The 24,439-nt window shown below is 33.5% G+C and overlaps 1 protein-coding gene across 1 annotated transcript in view; it reads left to right on the forward strand.

Moving 5' to 3' along the window:
• Positions 1-24,439, forward strand: part of LOC108768359 (CUGBP Elav-like family member 2) — a 219,853-nt gene that overhangs the window by 44,180 nt on the left and 151,234 nt on the right. Inside the window, exon 3 of the mRNA XM_018518759.1 lies at positions 13,923-14,092. Within this exon, the coding sequence (XP_018374261.1) occupies positions 13,923-14,092 (170 nt within the window). The remainder of the gene's footprint in view (positions 1-13,922; positions 14,093-24,439) is intronic.

Consider the following 24,439-nt stretch of genomic DNA (forward strand, 5'->3'; position numbering starts at 1 on the left):
CTCTTAAATTAAGAGGATCGTCTCAGCGCTTATTTTAGAGGAAAACATACTATACGTAAGTGGGATATTCTTAAATTAAGAATACAATTTTTTCGGTGTGACTTTCACGCTTTTGTCTTGTCTTTTATAGAAACGCCTGCATCTTTGAACTTTTTTTAGTCTTCTTTCAATTCTAAAACGATAATAATTTATTAAATGTCAATATATAAATATAATATTCTAAAATATTAATTACTACTTAGATGTTATTTATAGTGAATATAAAAATATTTATGCTGTTTATTTCTTTTTTGCTTGATTTTTATCATTATTAGCGAAAAGAAATTAATATTAAATTTCTTATGTAATAGAATAAATGTGTGTATGTGTAAAGAGTACATATATACTTGTACATCTCTGATACATTTATTATCTAAAATTTATATAATTTTTTACATGTTTTTACATATTTTATTAAGCCATATTCGTTAATGTTTCTCGTATCTGATTTAAGTAGAAAGATTGCATTTGACGGCGCACAGACGTGCTACTATCGTAGGTACTGTTACAGAAGAGGGTTGCAACGAGAGGGTAATCCAAACGGGCAGAAAGGGAAGGCATATTACGTGGTCGGGGGTCACGGGATCACGGGGCATGATTTCACGGGACGGTGGTTGGGTGAGTGTCATGCCATCGGATGGCAGAGCTATGTGCTTCATGTATCATGTACGGTGAGTTAAGGGGAGGGAGGTGAGCACGAAAAGACGGGAGTTTGAAAAGGGAACAGAAACAGAGAGAGCGGTGTCTCTGCACAATGTGACGGAGAGCATTCGATTCGAAAGCAGATGTCGTTTCCGGAACACACCTCGTGCTTTGCATATTTATCCGCAAGAGGAACGTCCTCCGTGAACGGCAGCAGGAGGGATAAACGATTTTCGGTAGGTCCCGAACGGAGATTCGCGATTTGATTGTTCCCGAAGTCGTTGTGCACATTTTATTGCTTGGTACCTTAGGTTAAATTTACGTAACACTTAGATATACATGAAAATTAAGTGGCGTTATAAAATATTTGTGCGCTGGTGATATGAAAAGTAAAATAATAATATAAGTATATTGAAAAATATACTATTTAACAGGATATGATTAAAAAAATACAAACGCTTAAAAATGGGAAAAGAAGCAGAAGGAGGGCAGACAAACGCGGTTAACGGAGTTGTATTTAGGGACGCTTGCGTAGACGACTGTGGAAAAAGTGGAACAACGAGTTTATCTGCCCGCGAAAAACTTTGAACTCGGTGCACAGAGGAAATTTTACTCTGCTGATGGTTCGTTAGTAATGCCGGTTTTGCAGATAGAATCGCACTTTGAGAGTGCTGGGCCCGCAGCAGAGATTTTTTTGTCAGCCGAGTGGAGTGCAGCGAAACGAGCGTGTCAAAGCTTCTGCGTGCTTAACTCATACCTCGCATAATACTCATCCCGCATAAAAGTTAAGTAGTATAAAAACGAATGAATTGCCAGATTTACATCGCATCTCATACAATATTGTCCACCGCGCAAATCCGACGAATGAAACATTCCACCTTTTCAATACTCCGTTCCTTATAACCCATTTGTACAAAATATTAATTTTTTTCCATAATCATGTCTTATTATAATCATGACAAACTGTTTAGATACTTTTTACAAACAACAATATTATTTGAAAGGTTTATTTATAATGTTTCAGAAATTCTCGTTTAACGATAATAATTAATGAATAACAAGTAGACTTAAGGATTAAATACAAAATAATAAACAGGAATATAAAAGCCAAGCTGAATTTAAGTACTTGCTAATATTATGACGATTATCAGTATTACAAATAACAGACGTTTTAACCTTAATTAAATCATCCTTAGTATCTTGATAACGATATAATACTGTCATTATAAAATAGTGTCAAAATTTAGTGTCAATAATAAACAATTTCAACGAACTTTATAATAGCTTAATAATTTATTTGTCGCATAAGGGCCTTTTATCGTCGTGGCCTTTTGCCAGAAAAATAGCTGAAAATAGTCAATTCAAATGGCAATTATTTTAATTGAAAATATTAATCTTTTGAGCATTTTTTATTTTAACAAAATTGTTTGGCGAAAAACTCGGATTACTTTCTCCCCAATTTAATAGAATACAAATTGTATTATCAAAAATTTAATTCTTGTTATATAATAAAAAAAAGTTTCTATATGAGTACTTGAAAAATGAAATGAAGAGGTTGCAGCAAAGTTGTGGCAAAGCATAGAGCGCCTGACCCTCTCGCGCATCATTCACGCTTCGTGAAACACATTCACGTCAATCCCAGGCGCTATAGTGCGTATGGTATAGGTCCTGAATTCCCCAGAACTACCCTTCTGAGTATGATCTGTATACAACTGTGATTGCAGCTTCTGCATTGCATTTACCTGTCCATTATGCTTCTACCTGCATGTGTACATATTCTCTTGCTGTCGACGAAATGTTTCAGAAATTCTCATTTAATGATAACTGTAATTTATTTTTAACGGTGTGATGATACGCATTCCTTTAAATGCAAATTGTTGTTTAAATAAACTTTCCGAATTAAAAATGAATCCGTGGATGCGAGATGAGCAAATATACTCGTTTATTTCATTTCAATAAACTCTCTTTTGTTTTTGCATGAGAGTTATTTTATGATTCTACGTAATACATAAAACGATTAATGTCTACATATTTCGACGGGAACATAGTTTTGACGGGAACAGAGTATGAACGAGCTACTGTTATAATATTTTTTTTACGGATTGATCATATCATACAATTATAAGCAGAATGTATTTTTATGTATAAGTTTTTTGAAGTACTAATTATTATCATACATTTTAAAATCTTTTTATAATATGTTGTTAACTTTAATATAGATCTTTATTCACAAAATGTCATAATATTACTTTTGGTATAATAATTTGAATTTGTCACCGTCTGTAAGCCGAAATTATGGTTCCTTTTCACCGAATGCAAACGAGGATCACCTGGAAAGCGGACCATAAACGATGCAGAAACTTCGTTATAGTCATGGAAATCTCACTTGAGAAAGGCTTTCAAATTTTTCTCTGGACCGCCTTTAAGCTCGACGATACTTATGCAAACGTGCCTCGTGAATATGTTAGAGAACCGACCACGTAAATGGATGTTGTATGAAAAGACTCGTAAATAGGACAACCCTGATGAAGACAAAAGAATAATGGTGCTTTCTTTAATTATCGCGGGCATGATTAATGAATAATTTCGAACAATTAATTTTTCAACAAAACCCTATGGTATTAAAAGCTTGTTTTAAAATCCTGGCCTTAAAAACTCTTTGCAACTAAACATACTATAGTATACATATGTACTACACATATATACGTACATTTAGATTTCGTGAAAAAAAAATCTTTGAAAATATTTATCTTTTCTTAAAATTCTAAAAATTCACAAATAATAAAATATTCTTTCTATATTTTAAAATTTGTATTTGTAACCGTTTTATTTATATTTATAATTTCATTATATATATTTGAATATATATGTAGATACTAGGTTTATAACGAAAAAGAATAACATAAAAAAATTAAACATACTATCTCATAAATAAAATCCATTAATATAAGACAAAGGCAGATCTTGGACATTTGAATACCTTTGATCTTTTTTGCGTTTCTCATTTTTTCAAAATGAAATGTCGCACGCTGCGTTTTTTTCACGAACGGATTCGTTAGCATGTTCATTAATACTGAACACTCGGCAGAGGGCATAAAGCGCGAACCTTCGCAAATAAATTGAGCGAACGAAGCGATTCCCTGACTGGTCGAATGGAGAAACGAATAAAGAGGATCGACAAAGCAAGTTAGGAGTAATAAATGAGAGCGAGAGTGTGTGAGTCGGGGGTGGAAGCCCCACTTCAGATCGGCTAGTTTTACAGTGTGCTGTACGAAAGAGGGTACTCTCTCGTCAAACGAATAACTGACAAAGTCGCTGAGACAAAGCAAACAATTAGACGTCGTCACCCTTAATGAGAGAGATGCCATCTAATGCTACTCTATTACCATTTTCCTTTTTCATACTTTTTCATAAGAAAACCACTTTGCTTTCTATATTGACGCTTAACAATGTAACAAATTAATGATAATGTACATAGCATTACTAAAATAAGTACTCAGAAAGAACAGTTTTACTGAAGTATTTAAAAATTTAGCTGAATAAAATGTATAATTTTCAAAAATTTTGATTATTCGAAGGATATTCGCGTTTACATAGGCGTGATGTTTTTTGTCACGTTGGATGAAAGCTGCGCTTAGGAAAAATACGAAAAAATACTTCACGAGCTGCCCCTAAAGAGGCATAACTCTGTCAATGGTTGTCGTGGAATGCACTGCGTACAGCAGTTGCATCTCGTAGTTACCCTCTTGCGCACGTGACTGGATACAGTTTACCCACTCGACATTTCAAACACTCAAAACTCGAGTTAATCGCCGAAGCGAGAGGGTTTACTCAGAGCCGTTCTAGGTAGGGATGGTTGCGCAAGTTGCCAGCCGAATGAAAAGGGTCGGTCGATATAGTGAAAGAGAGATGAGAGAGAAAGAAAGAGGAGAGACTGGTAAAGAGAAATAAGGAAGAAAAGAGGGTACAAGGGAAAAGATGTTGAGGAAAGCGGTGCAACTCATCGTAAGAGAAGTGGAAAACGGTTTACCAATAGCAAACTACAAGCTTACAACTCGACTGTTTCACTAGGGCGTAAACTAGGTCGAGATTTTTTAAATCACCTCGAAAAAAACACGATGGAATCAAAGTTGTGCATGAGAAGATTAGAATGTACTGGTGGAATTAGGATAAACATAATGAGGAAGATAATTTTACAGGGACATTTGCACTATTTATATTTCTTTTGATGTACTTAACAAATAATTTTTAAAAAAATGTTTTATTTAGGACAATAGAATGTTAATAATTTTAAGAAACTATTTGGCTTTTTAGAAAATGTTATTTTATAACATTTATGCAGTTACGGATGTTAAAAAGTATTGCAAGAAATATAACGGCAGAACGAACTTTCCATTGCAGTTTTTTTTTGCATTTGTTTGCATCAGTTAAATCAGTTTTAAGCAATAAGAAGATTATAACTTTGTATCGTTACTATCTATAATATCTTTTACGGATTAAATATATCAATATCATATTAATATTGTACAATATAAGATAGTGTGCATTTACATCCAGTTGAAATCTACAAAAATTAACAAAACTGTATAAAAAGCTGGCAAGAATTGTACAAATAAATTACGTGAAAAATACGAAAATTTTAGCAATTTTTAAAATTAATCACGTCAGTTGAACAAATCGCGTGTACGCCGGAAGCTCGTGTGCTGAGAGACGGAAAAATAATTAAAATCAATCGGCGGAGCGCGGTGAAAGGGTATGGTATAAGGTGCATGACGGGTAGAAGGAGCGAGAATAAATACCCACCTAACGAGCGCGGAAATTGACGGACCCGTCTGAGGGTGCTTGAATCCCAGTACTTTCCCATCGGAACGTCGGAGGTCGAGCGATACCTTTGTCCCTCGTTAAATTCCAAAGGCAGAGCGATATTTTGCCTTCGACGACACCCATTCCTCTCGCTCTTTTGGCTTCGTTCCACTGCCGTTGGACGGAGGGCGTTCATCGGCAAAATAAATATAATATCATCGATGAATTCATTTAATGCCGTGTTTTCTCAAGTCACAATACAAAGTACAAAGGACTGAATTCGCGCGGAATGAATTCTCTTTATCCATGTAGACATATTATTTTCAGTCGTCGTGACTTTAACCAACGTGACGGCGCGATGGCATCTCAATTAACGGCAATATCGTGTACGAGCAAGCGTCCGATTTCTGAACGCTTACACCAATTAGAACGCTCTAAGGACGAAAACGTCAGCTTGCAGTCGATCCCTGCCCTTCGGCCATCCCTTAGGGTCCATTCGCCGCATCCTTGCCCTCTAATTAGTCTGTTCGATAAACTGGATTACATCTCGCACACATCCTTTATCCTCTGTTGCTTCTACGTTGTCCATTTATACAAAACTAAAACTAATTTGTATAAGTGCGAGTAAATATCATTGGACATAATGTAAAAATGCTGTATTCATAAAAAAATTTGGAAATAATATTTTACACACATGTCTAAATGTAAAACAATTTTTGACACAATTTACAAAATTATAATTTATTAAAAATTCAAAAGTTACAAAAAATTTAATAATTTTGTTAATATAAATATGAATCTATTGAATTATTAGTTTCAGTTATATTATATATATTGCGGTATATTGCGTGTACAATATTTTATAAATATACAGGTCCTCTTTGCAAACGTGCTTAATACGAATATTTGATTGCTTAATTACAGTATATTACTATATTAAATGATATAATCACGCATGTTCAAAATCAATGTAAATTTTAACTGCCTTCTCTCGCTTTCTCTCTCTCTCTCTCTCTCCCACACACACACACATTTTGATAGAGTGTATACAACAAACAGCTGTTAACACGTAAATTAAAAATATATTCATAAGCATATTTTGCGAAAATTGTATCACTCATAAATATGCAAATTAATTCGATTAAATATGATCGTATGATAGTATGTCGTTACATAATGGTCTATCGAAAAAGGTATCACTGCATTCTGAATGAAAATATTAAAATTCTATTATAGGTTTTATGAATTATAAAATAGACTTTTCAAAGGTATTATATACCATATACTTTTGTATTCTCTTTTTAGTATCAATAGTTCCAAAAAAGCTATTCAGCTAATAAATGATTCAAGATATGTGCATATATGCAGGAATAAATAACTTAGCATTTTTTCACGTCACAGATCGAATGAATAATTTATTTAAAAATTAAAAAGCGGAATGATGTCCAGGACTAAAAAGTATACGCATGGCTCGGCAATTTACGATCGTAAAGTTGATAGCTTGTCCGTAGAAATGGCGCAGTGCGTCTTCTTTTAGACGATTCCAATACACTCTATCTTCGGGACAGTTAAACCGTTCGTAGCCAGATAGCGTTACAAGGTCGTCCGTAGTAGTGTAACACCGTCGGAGAATTCAGCCCTACGGCCTCTGAAATATCGGCGAAGTTACGAAAGTAGCGGGCCTCGAGAGCCATGAAGCGAAACTCCCGGAGACCATTGTTCGCCAAAGCCGGTAACTTCGCGGAATCGCCACATACATTATCTGAACGAGTGGCGAAGGGCGACACTCTAGGTATCTTTAACTTTGTGTCTTTCTACCATTTTTCAGGTACCTTAGTGGGTGCCAATAACGGTCATTTCCAATCTGCTTTTATCGTGTGTTCAATAGCGACGTGATTCTATTAAAATTATTGCTTTTAAAAATGTCAGATAAAATATAATTACTAAACATTTTTTATATATTTTATTGTAAATTCTACAATATATCATCCATAAAGTACAGAGAAAGCATATATATATAATTAATAATATAATGTTTGTGTAATTTTTTTATTTCTTTATATGTAATTATTTAGTAGATGTAAACATCATCAATCTCGTAAATTGTTGTTCGCAAACCGAATTTAATAAATATTGAATAAATTAATGAATGTTTATAACATAAATATTCGAAAATCTGGATAACAAATATCAAAGATATATATAATGTTCCAAAGATATGAAATCAATCGTTTTATTAACATAGTTTAAATTAATTTTCAATTATTCTTTATATTAATTACTAAAGTATATTTATTTTTAAATTATACAAAAAAAGACGTTCGAATGTATACGGCCTTGGCCGTATTATAAGCACGAAGCATCCCCCCACAAATTGACACGTAAACGTTCTACATCAATATATAATGAAAAATAAATTAAAAACAATTTTATTGAAAAATAATATTTATTTATAATAATTTTAATATTTTTTGTTACAGTTCCGCTTTTATTATCATTATTATCTTTTATTATTTTTTCTAAGAAAATGCACTAAATTGAGAGTGCTGTATATTTATGGCCAAAGCTGTATAAATTTTTTAAGTATTCATTACATAATAGTACAGACATAAAATATACAGTATTATAACGTTTGCATTGCTGTATGCCTATTGATAAAGTGATGACCATCAAATATTCTTCCTTCGATCGGTACCGAGTCAATTAATTAACCGAGAAAAAGGGAGGTCGTTGCCATGACGGAACCTGTACTCGATATTCATTTACGTTGACGGCTATATTACGTCGAGTGCTTTGCTTGTTTCCCTCTCGTGCTATTAGTGATGTGTAAAGAGACGTCCTGACGGTATATTACTTGAGCTAAATTGCACGTCGGAATACAAAGGAAAGGACCGAGGGATGAGATCGATTACGGTAACGCGTTACACGCGGTTTGGTCAGCGGAATTGCGGTGATTTTCTTTTTCTACCACGGTTGAGCTCGTAGATAATTCCTTGAATTATTTCATTCCGACGATTCGTACGTAATATTTCGCGTGACTGTCGACCGTTATCGGGGACCACAGTATATTAAGCCTTATCTCTTACCTCCGCTCCAATCGCCGAAAATGCTGACTTCGAATGTGAAGTATCTACCATTAATTTCTAGCCTATACGCGTTCTGGCCTTCAGTGTTCGTTTGTAACGGTGAATCATCGACGCGTCAATTATACTGCTTATGATTAATGGTTCGTTCTATAATCATCACTCATCTCACTAAAGGTGGTAAATGGCGCGTTCTTGAAAGGAACATTATGTTCAAACACGAATAATTTCTTACTTTATTATGACATTATCTATCTTCACTTTCTTGATTTTTAGTATGCGTAATATTTCTTGAAATTTTTGCTCTTGATATTTAAAATTATTTGCAAGCAAAATATTTGTTATTGTTACCTAAAACTGTTACGATATCTTAGTTTTGACAAACAAAATTTAGTTTGCATATATTTACTTTTAATACTTACAATTATTTAAAAGTAAAATAAAATCATTAAGATATGATCTTATTTCTAACGAACAAAATTTGGGAAATTGTAAAACTTCGATGCGCTTTTTGCTTAAAGATACACACTTTAATTAATCGTAAGTTGTACATAATTAAAAATGATTTTCTCAAAAGTATCACAATTTAGATTATATATATATATATATAAAGTGAGGAAGGCGACTATAAATCTTCAATAGTACATTATCTCTATAATCATAGCTTTGAAACATCTATTAATTTACGTTGTTGACGTAAATATCGCACGTTGATAGATTTTTGGTATCCAAAGGGAAAAATAGAGAACGCGGCTGGAAAGGAAGAACAGCAAAGGGTATTGTGAGTGCTCTTCTTTGATGTACCTCGCCTATCAGAGCGAAACGGTCGCGCTTCTCTCTTCCTTCCTGATCTCGTTCTCGCGAAATGGGATACCATCTCTCTCTGTCCTATCTTTGTATTCTATTCACCTTCCCGCAGCTTGACGAGGAAGGAGCAGCATTCCCCATTACCGATAAGATACCGATCGCGATATATGTACACCCACTGGCACTAATCCGCGCGGTGATCTGATAATTGAGCGAACGCTGGACACCGGAAATACGTAACAGCCGTTACTGTCACAGTAACGTCGATGCGGGATTACGAGTTGTTGGTCGCCCTTGCTCGTAACCAGGGTCAATTTGTGGTACCCACAAATCACGCCAGAATCACCGGAAGTGTCCGGATCGACGCGATTTTACAAAGCCATGGAGAAAACAATGGACTCTTTCTGCGAAAGATTAAATACGATATTGTAGTGATTATAGTTTTTTTTTTCAACGATTTATGTGTAGGGGGAGTATAAATTAAATAAACCGCGGTTCTTAGAGATCTAAAAAATAATAAATTACAATAAATCTTTGTATTTTTTAAATTGTGTGAAGAAGATCGCGCGCAGAATTTTAGACTCTGAAATGAATCAGTAATAAATCGTCTAGAGCATTTACCGCGCTTTGAAATTTACGAAGGTTAATTATTTTAGTTTTAATTTAGTTTAATTAACCTAATTTTAACTTTTTAAAATATTTTTCTCGTAATTTATTAAAATTATTTCTATAACTTTTAGTGAAAAACCATACGTAAAAACGATTGAGATAATTGAATAAAAACGATGAAAATAATTGAATAGAAACTGAGCTACTAATTTATAGTTTGCTGTTACGAAGGAAGTGTCGCTTGCGTTTTGCAATTAGTTACGTTGCATAATAATGAAAATTTAGCACCATTGTGAAAATTAACAATTATTTATTGTTTCTATTTCGAAGCGGAACATGTTTTAATTACTAGCGCGTTCACGTAAAAGCTCACCACCAGTTTATAATTATTGCAGCGACACCGGCTAACTTTCTGACTAACTTTCCGACTGATATCGGAACAGTTTATCGAATGGCGACAATTTAATTGATCATCTGCCTCTTCATCGTCGTAATATAGTATTATCACGTTCACAATATTTAAACGTGTCACTTTTAATTACATGCATTTCGATTTCATTGGTGCGGTAACCGACAAATACAGTTGTACGTATCTACGTATTTCGGCCGAAGCCACTATTCCCCTTCCGGAACTTTGCGATAAATCTCGATTAATCCAATCGAGGAGCCATCGCGCGGATGTTGCGCGTGACCAACCCCGAAGAAGCGATTGCCAATCGCCGCTCGATTCCAGGATAGACCTTCTCGTTTAGTTAACGTAGTCGCTTCTTTGATTAGTTAACCCATTCCCATCTTTGTTCGCAAAAGGGGATAGACAAGGCGACGAGATGTGCAGTTCCCTGGAGGGTTTCCTGCCGTAGACACTCTCCTCCCCCATCTCTTCTGTTCCCTTACTCTTTACAGGATCTCCTACACTCCATAGACTGAGATGAGAGCGGTCGCTCGGTCGGAAAATCGCTTTAAACCGCGCCGACTAATATTAACTTTCTCTTATCGTTTCGTGAAATTCCCGAACTCTTTTTTTCCCTCCATCGCGCATCGGGATCGCAAAAGCTTTCCCTTCCCGTGGGGTGCACGCTGGACGGCGCTCCGAAATTTCCTTATTTGCCGTTCGGACGGTCGGCTTTGTGTAAACTTCGTTTTATCCCGCAAACGGTGAATGTTTTCCTCCTTTCCACCTCCACGATCGATATGTCTGGAATTTCGTAACGAGCAAATAGATCAACGATACGAGTCACGACGAGATTCGAGGTAGTCACGACACACCAAGGTCGCATGTAATTAACCACCTTGCACATACCGTTGTGATCAATTGCAACTTTTGATCCGTGAAACGAATGATGACTATTAAAGTTTGGTGATTTATAGCAGCGCAAAAGAGGAGATGGAAAGACGCAGGAGAAAAGAGCCGCGATTGGCGAAACGGTGCATCAGGTCACCATTTCAACCGGCAAACTTTATGCAAACAATTTTAGGGCGCAACAAACTGTCACGCTCGCAGTAAAACAGTAATGCTTTTCACTCATACAACCAGTCGCATTCTACAACGAGCATAATTCACGCGAGACAGCTAACCGCCCGCTAAAGTGATATGCATCCTGCATGTGCGAGCATATGTGAAAAAGCAAAAGTTCCGCGTGCGCTTTTATTGAAACGCTTTTTGCATTTGGAAATGTCATTTTGAACTAAAATTTTTTGATTAGTAATCCAACACTAATGTTGCTTTTTAATAAGTCCGGATCTACAATAGGTGTTTTATGCCTTATGCCGTAAGAAACTGACCATTTACAGTCGAATCCGAGAAGAATAAGCGACTGTGATTCGCCCATTTCTTATGGCTTAAGGCTTAAAAGACCTATTGTAGATCCGGGGTAATGCTTGCGTATTTGATATATTAGATTTATGTTCTTATGCTTGTATATTATTATTGTAGCGTTTTAGCTAATTGTAAACAAGTATACAAACTTTATAAAAATATAAATAAATTATCCCATTCCACTCTACTACGGCAGTTTTTATTAGACTTGTTATTAAATGTATAATTTTGGTATATATAATAATAATGCAGGCAAGTTCCACTAATCCAGCTAATTGATAAAGTAACTTTTAAAAAATTTTATAAAGACCTACGTATCGCTTAAGTTTAGCGCATTAACAGATAACAAGCTTTCCTTCCGCTATTAAATTTAGCGAATAGTTTCCAAATCATTAGCAAAAGCTTGCACCCGCATCTAGCTTATGTTATTGTAAGCTCGCACTTACGTCGATTCGCTCTCCAAATCAAAGCAGGATATTTAGATCTCCTGCTAAATCGCTTAGAAGATTGTTGACGGTTGCGCATGCATCCGTCGGAATAATCAGAGAGATTGTAAAATAAAGTCGAGAGTAATGTTTTATGCTTCCGTGGGGAAAACGCCCGGAATGCAAAATATTGACCTATGTATTAGACTTTAATCAACGGCTCGTAGTGAAAATATTGGCCGACGAGGGAGATTTACGCGAAGAATAAAATTAGAAGAAACTTGCACGTGCTAGCTGTCCAGCATCAGATGAATCGACGGATGAAAATTCGCGTGACGCGATCGCGGGAACGGTGTACGTCCCAAGGGTAGGACCTCAAACACGCATAATCCGGACGAAATTACTGCGTGCCGGTGAAAAGCTCCGCGCATAAGTTTCGAAAGCGAACGAGCCTGTGCACGGTCAAATATGTACTCTGGGGTAACCAAACACACCAGTAGTCTTTTATACGTGAGCAACGCGCTCACAGCTGTATGTGCTAAAATACTCATGCGTCGCATGCAGCCCACGCCTCGCAAAATGCAACCGTTAATCCGGCCGTTCGGCTGGAGCGCGCGAGCCTCACTGCGAAAAATTTCGTCGGGTAGCGTAGGTTAAATATAAGTACGTGTAAAATATATGTCCGTATATTCAGAAACATTCCTCGCATTTTTTTCTTTCCATGCGATTCAATTCGGACTCGAACCAACCACAGAGATAAATAGTCATCACGTATAAAAAATAGTTTCTTCTCGACGTTACTTTAACAAAAATTGTATTTGACATTTGTGCATGTCGAAAGTGTATCGAAAATGGAAAGTTGGAAACTTGCCAACGATGATGGATTTCCATGAAATTATTGCTAACGGTAAATCGACTTCAAATTTGTCAGCCTGGAGCTGAAACGATATTCAATAACGATGACACGGTCTGTATATAAAATAAATCATATTCATAGGGAACATGCTACAAAATATTCGGCCCAATATTTTTCCATTCCAGATATGATAACTTCTAACTCACTTTGCGACCATTCGCGGTTATAGTATATATGTCGCCGCAATAAAATCATCCTCCGCTTCACTTTGCACAGATAAAGTGCTTAATATTTTAATCGCTCGTTTAACGAGTGCGATGCCCGTGAGAATATTTCGCGCTTTGCAACGTGTCCAATCAAAATAGTCGATTGGGTTCTGGGTCGCGAAATAGTCGACTGAATAAATCCGCTCGCGAAATCGTTTTATTCATCGATTTTATGAATAAATATTATTGCGCAAACATATGTAATCCTTGAGTATAAGAGCTTATAAGTGCAATTTATTTCGTAAAATTACTAAAAGCCCTTCTTGCCAAAGTCATTTTATAATAACTTGTGTATGAGTCTTTATTTTTATTATTTTTAGAATTAACAAACGTGAACCATTGCCTTGAAAATATGTATATTATTTATTAAATGAAAAAGGGAGCCATTTTCTATTGAATTATTTCTGCTATTATCCACGCGACTACGATAAATTACACGAGTACGAACTGATAAAGTGCATACAGGAGTCTTTGACCTGTTAACATATTAATAACGGCATATTGTTTTTTCCAGGCACGCATGTTTAATATACCGCATACACAACATAAATAAATTTCTTTCTTTTCATGTTGCAGCATAATGAACAACAACAGTGTGGAGCAGCCGGATCCAGACAACATAAAGATGTTTGTGGGACAGGTACCTCACGATATGGACGAGAATGATTTGAGGACGATGTTTGAGGAATATGGTCGAGTGCATCAGATAAATATCTTGCGGGACAAGATCACCGGCAGTCATAGGGGTGAGTGATTGAGCTTCTTCACATTTACGATTGTACGCTTCAAGTTGTCTAGTTGCAATAAACTTTTGCATTTAATGGAATAATGGTAAAAAAATAGAAATAAATTGACTTCTATTTCTTTGTTATTTTAGTTAAAGTTTGTTACAGTTTTCAATTATAACAAATGAATATAAAATTATATCTTATTGTATGTATTTTATTAGAAAAATTATAATATTAATACATTTCTATATTTTTTGTTGTAATTTAGCCAATTTATTTAATTAGTTTAGTATTATTTTTTAATATTCTCTTTTATAAGTGTGAAAAATGCTTTTATAATACGTATTATTTTTTTTTATCAAAAGATGGTTTTGATAATTATGATTTATTGCATTATGTTTAGTTTTTTAAATATAGTTTTCTCTGATTTTTGATCTTATGAATGAATAGTTAAGAAAATGCAGACTCGTGTATAATTTTTATTTTTTTATCGACAAATCTTTTTTCCGTTTTTCAACATTTATGTGACAAACCGGAATCGAATATAAAAATCGGTTTATGTGCTTATGTACGAACATTATCACGATAATTGACATTTTGAAGTTGACAGAATATGTTAAAATGAATATGTGAATGGTTATGGAAAGAGTGAAAAAGTCAGGGAAAATGCATTTACGACATCAGGAAGAATGATAAAATGTCGAGACATGATCATACAGATCAAGATTAATTCTGGATACATCCGGCTCCTGCGATAAATTAAATATATCTCTTTATAGAGGATATAAATGGATTTTGTATCTTATTGTTTCGTACTTCCTGCAGCTATAATTGCGATATAATCACGATAATATGATAAGCATATATTATGAAGATGATATTATATATGCATGTACGTAAAGTTTATACGCATTATGTACCTATAGGAGACGGATATAATGATAATACCATTCAATTATCAAATAATTGAAATTCCAATTTATTTCATTTTTGAAACTGTTCTTGAAGTTGAATTATGCCAATAAATTCACTGAATAGGTTAATTCGTCGGAAATTATATTTTCCATTAAACTGATCCCTCAGCGTTATATCGAATTTTCATTATAATTGATGTTGTTGCGTTTTACTATTATTGATGTAGTCTCGTAATGGAGCATGCTGAAATTAGGTATTATTCCGAATAATCTGACTTTTTTAAATTCCATTCTATTTATTAAACATAATATAATTAAATAATGATTGTAACAAATTTTAATTCAATCTTTATCAAGTAGGTATTATAACTACAAATTTTCTAAATTGAAAATATGAATATAGAAGTAGATAAGCAAAAATAAGAAGAAATAACGAGGGAATGATGATTTCGGGATATGAAGTTAATCATTAATTTTAACATTTTTTTATGGGATTAATAGGACCATAGTATTGAAAGAAAATTATATTCGTTTCAACAATTTTTACATCAAATAAAGGAAATAAGAAAAGGCAAATTCTATACAACAATTAATATATAGTTAGAAACGATTATTGCTATAAGCCTTTTTTGGTATATTGATCGGAAGGCGAGAAAGCAACCCCATGGGACCCTCTTATGTCTCCCCACGTCGGAATACAGGCGCGCTTGTAACGTGGCTGTCACTGAAATATACACGTGCTTTCTAATAACGAGCTTTAACGCTCGCTAAACGTCGTCCGCACCAGTGAAAGTTTGTGCAATTACTTTCACTGTACAGATGACTTCAAATTTGCGGCCGATGTGAAAGTTAGGTATTGTGTAGTAACCCGATTGCCTAGTGTGTATGTTAGGAATATCGATTTCTGTGCGAGACGGCCAAAGTTCACCATGAATATATTGCTAAGCATAATTACGATCGAATCGCTGTAGAGTTTATCTGTACGACGAACAGAAAAATGAAGTGTCCTATTGCATAATCGTTTAGCAATATATCGTTCTAGAAAATTTTATTAAGTTTATGATAAGTATACTTTGTACTAGAAATTTAAAGAATAATTGTATATTCAGTAAATTCAGTTGTATTGAGTTTTTATAAATATATTAAATATATATATTTCACCGATCACAGACAATGAAATTTTAAAAAAGTTACTTTTCTTAATTAAAAAATTATTAATTATATACGATACAATTTTTTAAGCCAACAACCGTTTCCTTGCAACTGATTTTTAAATAATATACGTGTAATGTGTGTGTGTGTGTGTGTGTGTGCGCGCGCGCGCGCGTGTGTGCGTGTGAGAAAGAGAAGTGTCAAAGTTCTATTTCTCTAAAGCTATTTTATTTCTTAAGTCAAAAAATTATTTACTATAATTATTGTAGAAATTACTTTTAAAAAATTCTGTATATTAAATTTTGAAAATAATTGATTGCCAAATGTATGTTATTTCGCAGTTCTTGGTAATCTAAACGAATTTTCTTCAAGCACGTTTTAGAAATCTTCCGTAGATAAGTAGATCTATGTGTAAAATGTACGCGATGCACTATCCGAGTCGGAAGGCGCGAAATGTTAGGATTCTGAGAACTTCCGGAATAATTAATGTGGGCGAATTGTAAACGTCATGCGCACCTGCAAAATTGATGGCGGCAGGCAGTACAACTGGGATGAAATTCGTTCCCCATTGTGAAAATTTAACTTGATTACCATGACGTAATGGTGAATTAATGTCCCGCTCGCGGGCCGTTTGTTTAATGCACCGCATTTTAGATTCGAAATCTCTGTCAACGTGGAGTTTCAATTTTACAATAAAACGAGCTAATTACCGTTTCCCAATTAACTTTTAGTTGACAATCGTCATATTAGGCAATCTCCTCGTCACATTCCTCACTAAATTACAATTAATGTTATATTGAATGTCTTAAAATGAACCGATTACCACTTTACATTAGTTTATCAATCATAACTGGAGTTGTATAGAATCTCATCTGTAAGCAATAAAAACACACACACACACACACACAGTCGATATAAATTATAATACTTAAGTAAAATGTATACCGGAATAATAACTCGACATGGGGTTTGCTCGTCTGTCGCTGGCCAAACAGCGAGTCAGAAGGTAAATTCCACAGTGCATCGAGGCGTTTTATCTCGACGGTGGAAATAAAACACTAAAATTTCCAGAAATTCTATATTAATTAAGCCGCGGAGCCGAGCTTGGCATAAGCTCTACTAAAAATTAACAAGAGGTACCTGTGGAATATATTTGATTTACGCCAGGATAAATTTAAAGTTTAAATTATTCACAGGAATACTCGTAATGTCGCATAATGAAAAAAATTGCTTCGGCCGTTCCATCGGTAATTATAATACTTTAATCCTCATTTATTTAATTTTAGGCGCTTTCTATAAAACCACAATTGTAATATAACTCTATTATTTTGATAAAAAATATTTTAATTAAAATTAAATATAGAAAGCATAAAATATAGTATAATATAACTAAAAGAATTTCTTTTAAATTTCATTCTTGATTCATCAAATTACATACACTTGAATAGGATCATATTCACTCTGTGTTTTTATGTGGATGACATTACCCTTGCAATTGATAAGGAATGTACTAACACGTTACTGGAGTCTTTCAATACATATCTCCGCTTACAATTTACAATTCAGGTGGAAGAGGAGAGATCTAAATACGTTGATGTCAATAATTAAACAAGGCATGAATTTAATTCATAGTTGGTATAAAAAATCTATTTGTTTTAAGTATAGAAAGAGTATAGTTGTTGTTGATTTTAATTTTTAATTTACTGAATTCTGTGAAACTTGACACATCTTCATGATGTACCTTATGTATGGTGGTTCATTGAATGTATTTTGTAGAACTTTATTGCGTACAATGTTAATTGCATCAGACTTATTGTACTGATATTTATCAGTTACATTACATATTGAGGAGGGCCAGAAACAAGACCGAAAAGTTTATTAATATCTTTGAGATAGATTTTCTTTACTGTTAATAAACTGAATAACACGTTATCATCCAGTATTGGCTTTTATTGACTTTTAATTCTTGTTAGATTTATTCGTTAGAGTCTTATATTTCTATTACAGTTAAGTCTGTTATTAATCAAATTACTTCTCAATTAAATATGTGTCAATATAATGGTATGTAAAATATATTTTTTATTAATAAACACTCAAGAATTAGATACAGTTTACACCAAGCCATATAGACATTATGAACAATGTAGACAATATGAATGTTTTAAGCAAAACTATGCATCAAAAATATCAGTGAAAGTTCTTTTGAAAATTTTTTTAGTTTATTTTTACTTGCTTCGCGATACTACTTCATTTAATGATCTATCGAGTGGAAAAAGTATTTGACAGCTAATAAGTTTTTCATATTTAACTTTCTTATTTTTAAAAAATTTTTTAATAAATTTTGTAAAAGTATTTCTTTTTATATAATTAATATCTTATGGTAATATATGTATGTAGTACATAATAGTCTCATTTTTTGAATTATTTTATTTCCTTTCCTAATTTACAGTCCTGTGATGATATTGATCATTAAGAGTTTTCTACTGCAATATGCACATTAAGGTAAACTAATCTCATCATAAAATAACTTCGCCGAACATTAACATAATTAAATTAGGTATTATCATATTAATTTAGGTATATCCATTCTCGAAATACGAGATTTATGCGAAACAGATTAAACGGTGAAATCATCTGCTTTGAAATCAATATTGCTAAAGTGAGCAATCCATGGAATGTTCAATTTGGTGGGTCAATAGAAGACAACGAACTCGCGGCAAACTCCTTTTATGCCCGATTAAAACAAGTGCGGAATCGTGTTCGCAATGAAGACCTTCGAGATTGCCATCGTAGCCAATATATCGGAATCCCGAAAGTGTCCGCTTCTTGTCGCAAAGTAGCGGAATTCGATACTCCGCTACTTTGTGAGACACGTTATGGGAACGACAAGGACGATAATAGGATTCTCTGCAAATAGGAAGGACGGGCTGCCGTCTCCCGTCGCACAATTTTCCGCGTGGAACTTCGTTGTTCCGCTCGGCGAAAAGACGTCGGGAAATGTTTTAGTTAAATTAACAGAGCTCTCATGCGGCGATGTTTCCCTGTGTCGATTGCGAATTCCTCTTCGACAAGCTTCCTGTTACTCTGTGTGGATATACGGTATCGTTGCAAGGCACGTTTGTCTCTTGCATCTTCGCTCTAAAATCTTCTTGCACACCGGAATACTCTGCGCGTGGATCGTTCGGAGAATTTGTTTGTCTTAAACGAAAACGCGAATCGACCTCCCGCTGCTCGTTACGCCCAGAAGTACATCCTGCTATTAATCACATGGCCCTATTAATCGTCCTTAAATCGTGCCATGTTCGCGTCACCTTGCTCTTTCACACTGAAGAAAGCTGAACTTCGTCGACATGACTGTCTTCAAGAATCGTTATAAAGATCGGTTGTGTATTATTTGTCAGTCAAGCGCCTAAAAATAGTTCGAGAAGATCTATATACTTCTTAAGGAAATATTCTCGTTATTAGTATCCTTCTTTAAGAATTTTTTAAGTAAAAGTATAAAGCTATATATAAATTTGAAACTTGGTACGTTTAGTCTTTGATATTTAAATGTTCTTTACGAATTTTTTTTAAATATTATAAAAGATTTTTTGACAATTATTTGCAAATAGATGTGAGAATGTCGAAAAATATCTCACTGTTCCCATAATTTAAAAGCTAGCAAAAATTATTTGAAACGAAAAATTTTAAATTCCTAAATAATATACATAAATAATATACATAATATAATTCGTCCAAGCTACAATCAAATTAAAAAATTTATTTTAGTAAAAATGGTAAAGTTAAAAAAACTTTATTTTTATCTTTTTACCGAGTTTTTTTCTTACGAGAAAAATTGAAAGGTTGACATTTTTTTTTATTTGATAGGCGAAATAGAAATATATTATGAACATCTAAAAATTTTAATTTAATTGGATTAAAATTAAAGAAGTCATTATGGCAATAGTGATTTTATTTTTTTATATATACAGATTTGTAAGTAATTACCCAACAATTTTTTATAATGTTTAAAATAATTAAAAAGAAACATTTAAAGTATAAATACCAAGTTTTAAATATATAGCTTTATACCATGGTATTTTTTCTAAAAAGAAAATTTTCGTAATGAAGAGTATGAAAACAATATTGAAAGCGAGAATATCTCCTTATAGAAAGTAGTAGCATAACTTATTAAATAAAGGAAAAAAATGCAAAAACCGAATAATTCCATATTCAATGAAAGATTAATAACTATATCTAAATTCTGACTCTTTTATTTCGAGAAAAAGATTTCGTGAGATATACGCAGAAAAACGACACAGGTATTTTTTTGCAAATATATGTAGGCATGTTGCGTTTTGTAAGCAAAAATATTTATTATTATCGAGTTTTTTACATATCGAGAAAATCAATTATAAAAAATGGTTAGGGTTAAAAGTGAGAAATATGATGACAGATCAAGGAAATATCGTTGAAATCTTGTTATAACAAAGCAGAAAAAATAGATATCTTAATTTTCTCCGGACGAGAAAGGACATACTTCTATCTATCTGTCTATTTTTTAACGCGAACTGAAGTCGCTTGTTTGAGGGTGAAGTAAGTCGTTCCGATAGATTGTCTTATCTGCATTTTTGCTATCTTTGTCTCTTTTTAGCCTCTCTTCTCGCCATTTCTTGCCGTCTTTGCTTCTTCTGAACCTCTCTTTCTATTTCTTACTGTCTGTCATCTTCTTGCCCCTTCATCTTGCTGAGCGTTATTGTTGTTATTTGGATGATTTTGAATTTTTATTCGGATGATCTTGACCGTTGTTATTCGGACGACCTTGACCGTTGTTATTCGGACGACCTTCACCGTTGTTATTCGGACGACCTCCACTGTTGTTATTCTGATCTTCGGTCTTTTTGTCGTCTTTATTCTGGTCTTTTTTTTTCTGGTCGTCGTTTTTTTTACCGTTTTTACTGTCTTCAGGTTTATTTTGATCGGCCATACTTGAATTATAGATAGATCCTTGCAGTTCGCACCTAGAATTAATATTCGCGTTGTCTAATATTGTCGAGCCTAGGTCTTATTTTATGATTCTGTGTGGTTTTGCAGTAAAGTTATTAAATGGTATTCTAGATAATGACAGCTCGATATGAAAAAAAAAACCTATTATATAAAAATCAATGCCTTAAACGGTCTAGCTGGATTTTAAGTGCTTGTATGATTCTGTGTGAATTTAAAATGCGCGCCGAAATGATTTTTCGATCTTGAAATGCAAACTTAATAAACTACAAATAGCATTAGATTTCATAAAAAAAAATCAATGTTATGCTCAGTTGAGATTAAATGTGTCCGCGAGTGTTTATTTAATCATTATGTTATAACGATACTTTTATTGCGTAAATTTATTATAAAAATGTTAAAAAACTTAAATGTTTTAAAACCTTAAACACTTAAGATCCAACTAGACCATTTAAGGAATTATGTGATTGATAAGTTGCATTCTCATACATATACGGTCCTATAAGATATTATAATGAAAAACAAAACTGATAAGAGAAGTACGAAAAAGATTTAAGACCAACTGTAACTGACAACCGACTTACCGAATTGCGATGAGACTGGTGACTTTGATAAAGAAAAATACGATGAAATACCGATAAACACAAATATATAATTGATGAAGAGAAAAATAACTTATTAACATGGAAAAACAGATAATTGAAGAGTTGTTCAGCAAGAACTGAAGAACGAATCGGATGGCAGACCGGTCCAAACTGGGATATCTGATGAGATGTTTCTAAAAAGTAACTTTCCGTACACGTCTTGATAGTCGTTGGTATGTGCGCAGCTTTTTCTACCATACAAAATATCTGTACAAAATATGCACCAATAACTATCAGTGGGCGTATACCGAAACTACAGAATAGCGTCCCTAAAAAGACAAAGTCGCCCAAAAAATTATGGTGGGGATACTTGAGGTGATTATTCCGTGAAGAGAGAATAATCACTTCACGGAATAATCACCTCGGGTGACTCTCGTCCATTAGGGTCCGTTCTACTTATTTTGTTATTTATTAAATTAAACAAGGATAAAATGAGGTGTACGTGAGGGTTGCGAATGTTAAGTAAAAACGCATCTACATATTTAAACTGAATGTTCCGAGATGTAACAGTTTACGTTAGAAAAGGATGCATTTATTTTGTTTTCACGCGTTCTCTTATATTTTAATTATTTGTTCAATATTTTATTAAGAAAAAAGAGTTTTTTTAAAATATTGATGTAAAAAGAAATAGAAGGGATCCAAATGCGTCCAACAAAGCACACTTTATTTGATAAATGTCCTAGAAATGTTATTAGAATTTAGACAGAGAGTTGTCTTTTGAATGTGTTTAGGGCATTTCTAAAGGATATCCCTGGAAATTTGTGCTGTATGGACATAAGGTGATTTATTCTCAAGGATTTACAGTAGGAAAGTAGTAGGTAGTAGGGGGATCTGTCAATCAATCAAGTTTTGAACACATTTGCAGAAATTCACATTACTCGTTCGCACTGAGTTCAATTTCTGATTGGTCGAGCTCTCAAATCATGCGACGGAACCTCCGCCATATGTGCAATGGGTCACCTCCATAGTTGGATATAATTGTAAAGGTTCAATAAGAGAAAGTAGCATAATTGTGCACAGCAAGTAATTGTACGCAGCAGATAATTGTGCGCATTCTAGTTTGAAACTCCTCCGATAAATACAGATACCGCGAAATTTGTAGACTGGAGGTAATTCTTTTAAGATATTACTATAGGCTATATCATTAAAAAACGTAATTAATAACAAACATGAGAAAAAGTGAAATCATGTATTTCGATGTAATTTTTGGCGTTCAGAATATAAGACAGTAAGTCTGTATTTTTTATTTGTTTATTTAATCTTGTATATATCTTACTAAAGTATTTTATTATGTACGTCTCTTTTAATTATTATTGTTTATTGAATTAGATTAAAAAGTCTTCAAATAATCGTTTTTTATATCGAATCAGTTCGCGACTGGTAATTGTGCGCATGATTTTGAAATGCACATAATTACCCGTCTTGCATATACTATATACAGTACTATTTCTTTCTTTTTTTTTCTTTGTATTGTTTTGGATACCTCGTAATTACGAAAGAAAGACTAGTAAAAATGATTGGCGTCTGCCAAGGCGTCTAAACTAAGACTCAGTTATCATTTTTCCAATTTTTATATCATTTTTCTAAAATTTGTATTAATCTTGTATTAACATTGACTTAATAAATATATTTTCGCATTTCCTTATCAACATTCCATTAAATATTCATTTTATTTATTCATTTTCAACGATTTTTTATTTACGCATAATTACTAAACTTATACACATAATTACTTGACGTGTGAGAATTTTTTTCATTTTCACTTTTTTTCTTTTTACCAAATACAATATTATTAAATGAAAAATTCAATATGAGAACGCATAATGATAGAAGAATGTTTATGGCTTCTATTCCTGTGTTTATATCGATTTTAACTTTAAAAATCACTCTACACCCTTTAAAAAAAATAGCGGAGTGAACTTAACACCATGTAGCATCTATATAATTCTGTATTGATATTAAATTAATATCAACATGATGTGGATTTAACACTATGTTGATATTAATTTAACATCAATACAGTGAGAATTATCTAGACGCCGCATTTCAAAATACATACGCACAATTACCAGTCACGAACTGATTCGATATGAAAAAGATTATTTGAAGACTTTTTAATCTAACTCAATAAACAATAACAATTAAAAGACGTATATAATAATACCATGAGTGTTAAATCCGTATACCTATGATATGAAATTCATATCATGTTGATATTAAATTAACACCAACATGATAAGAATTATATAGATACGGTATGGGTGTTAAATCCACACCAATATTTTTTAAAGCACACAGCAATTAATTCCCTTTAGGCAGGAATTCCCACTTTCCTACTAAATTTCACAAAATAAATCTCTTTAGTTTATCTATTTCTGTATTTTCGAAATATGTCTTTCCGAACAATACCGTCATAAATCTTTATTTTCCGCTTAATGGTTATTTTCTCGTGTCTCTTTGTCTTTGAACTTTTTCAAAGGCTAGCGAAATCGTGAAGAACGCCGGAGTCGTCGTACACCGTGCACTTTAGGATTACGCGAGAAACTTTAAACGAAACTCTGGCGCGGAAGTATCGCAAAGCTGCTTCCAAGCGAGCTTGTGTTCCAACATGAGCAAGCCGGATTCAAGGTAGTTGTTGGTTCTTTTCGCAAGAGAGTAACGGACTTTTCGAA

Source organism: Trachymyrmex cornetzi, unplaced genomic scaffold (genome assembly GCF_001594075.2).
Source record: "Trachymyrmex cornetzi isolate Tcor2-1 unplaced genomic scaffold, Tcor1.1 scaffold79, whole genome shotgun sequence".
NCBI classification, from domain to species: domain Eukaryota; kingdom Metazoa; phylum Arthropoda; class Insecta; order Hymenoptera; family Formicidae; genus Trachymyrmex; species Trachymyrmex cornetzi.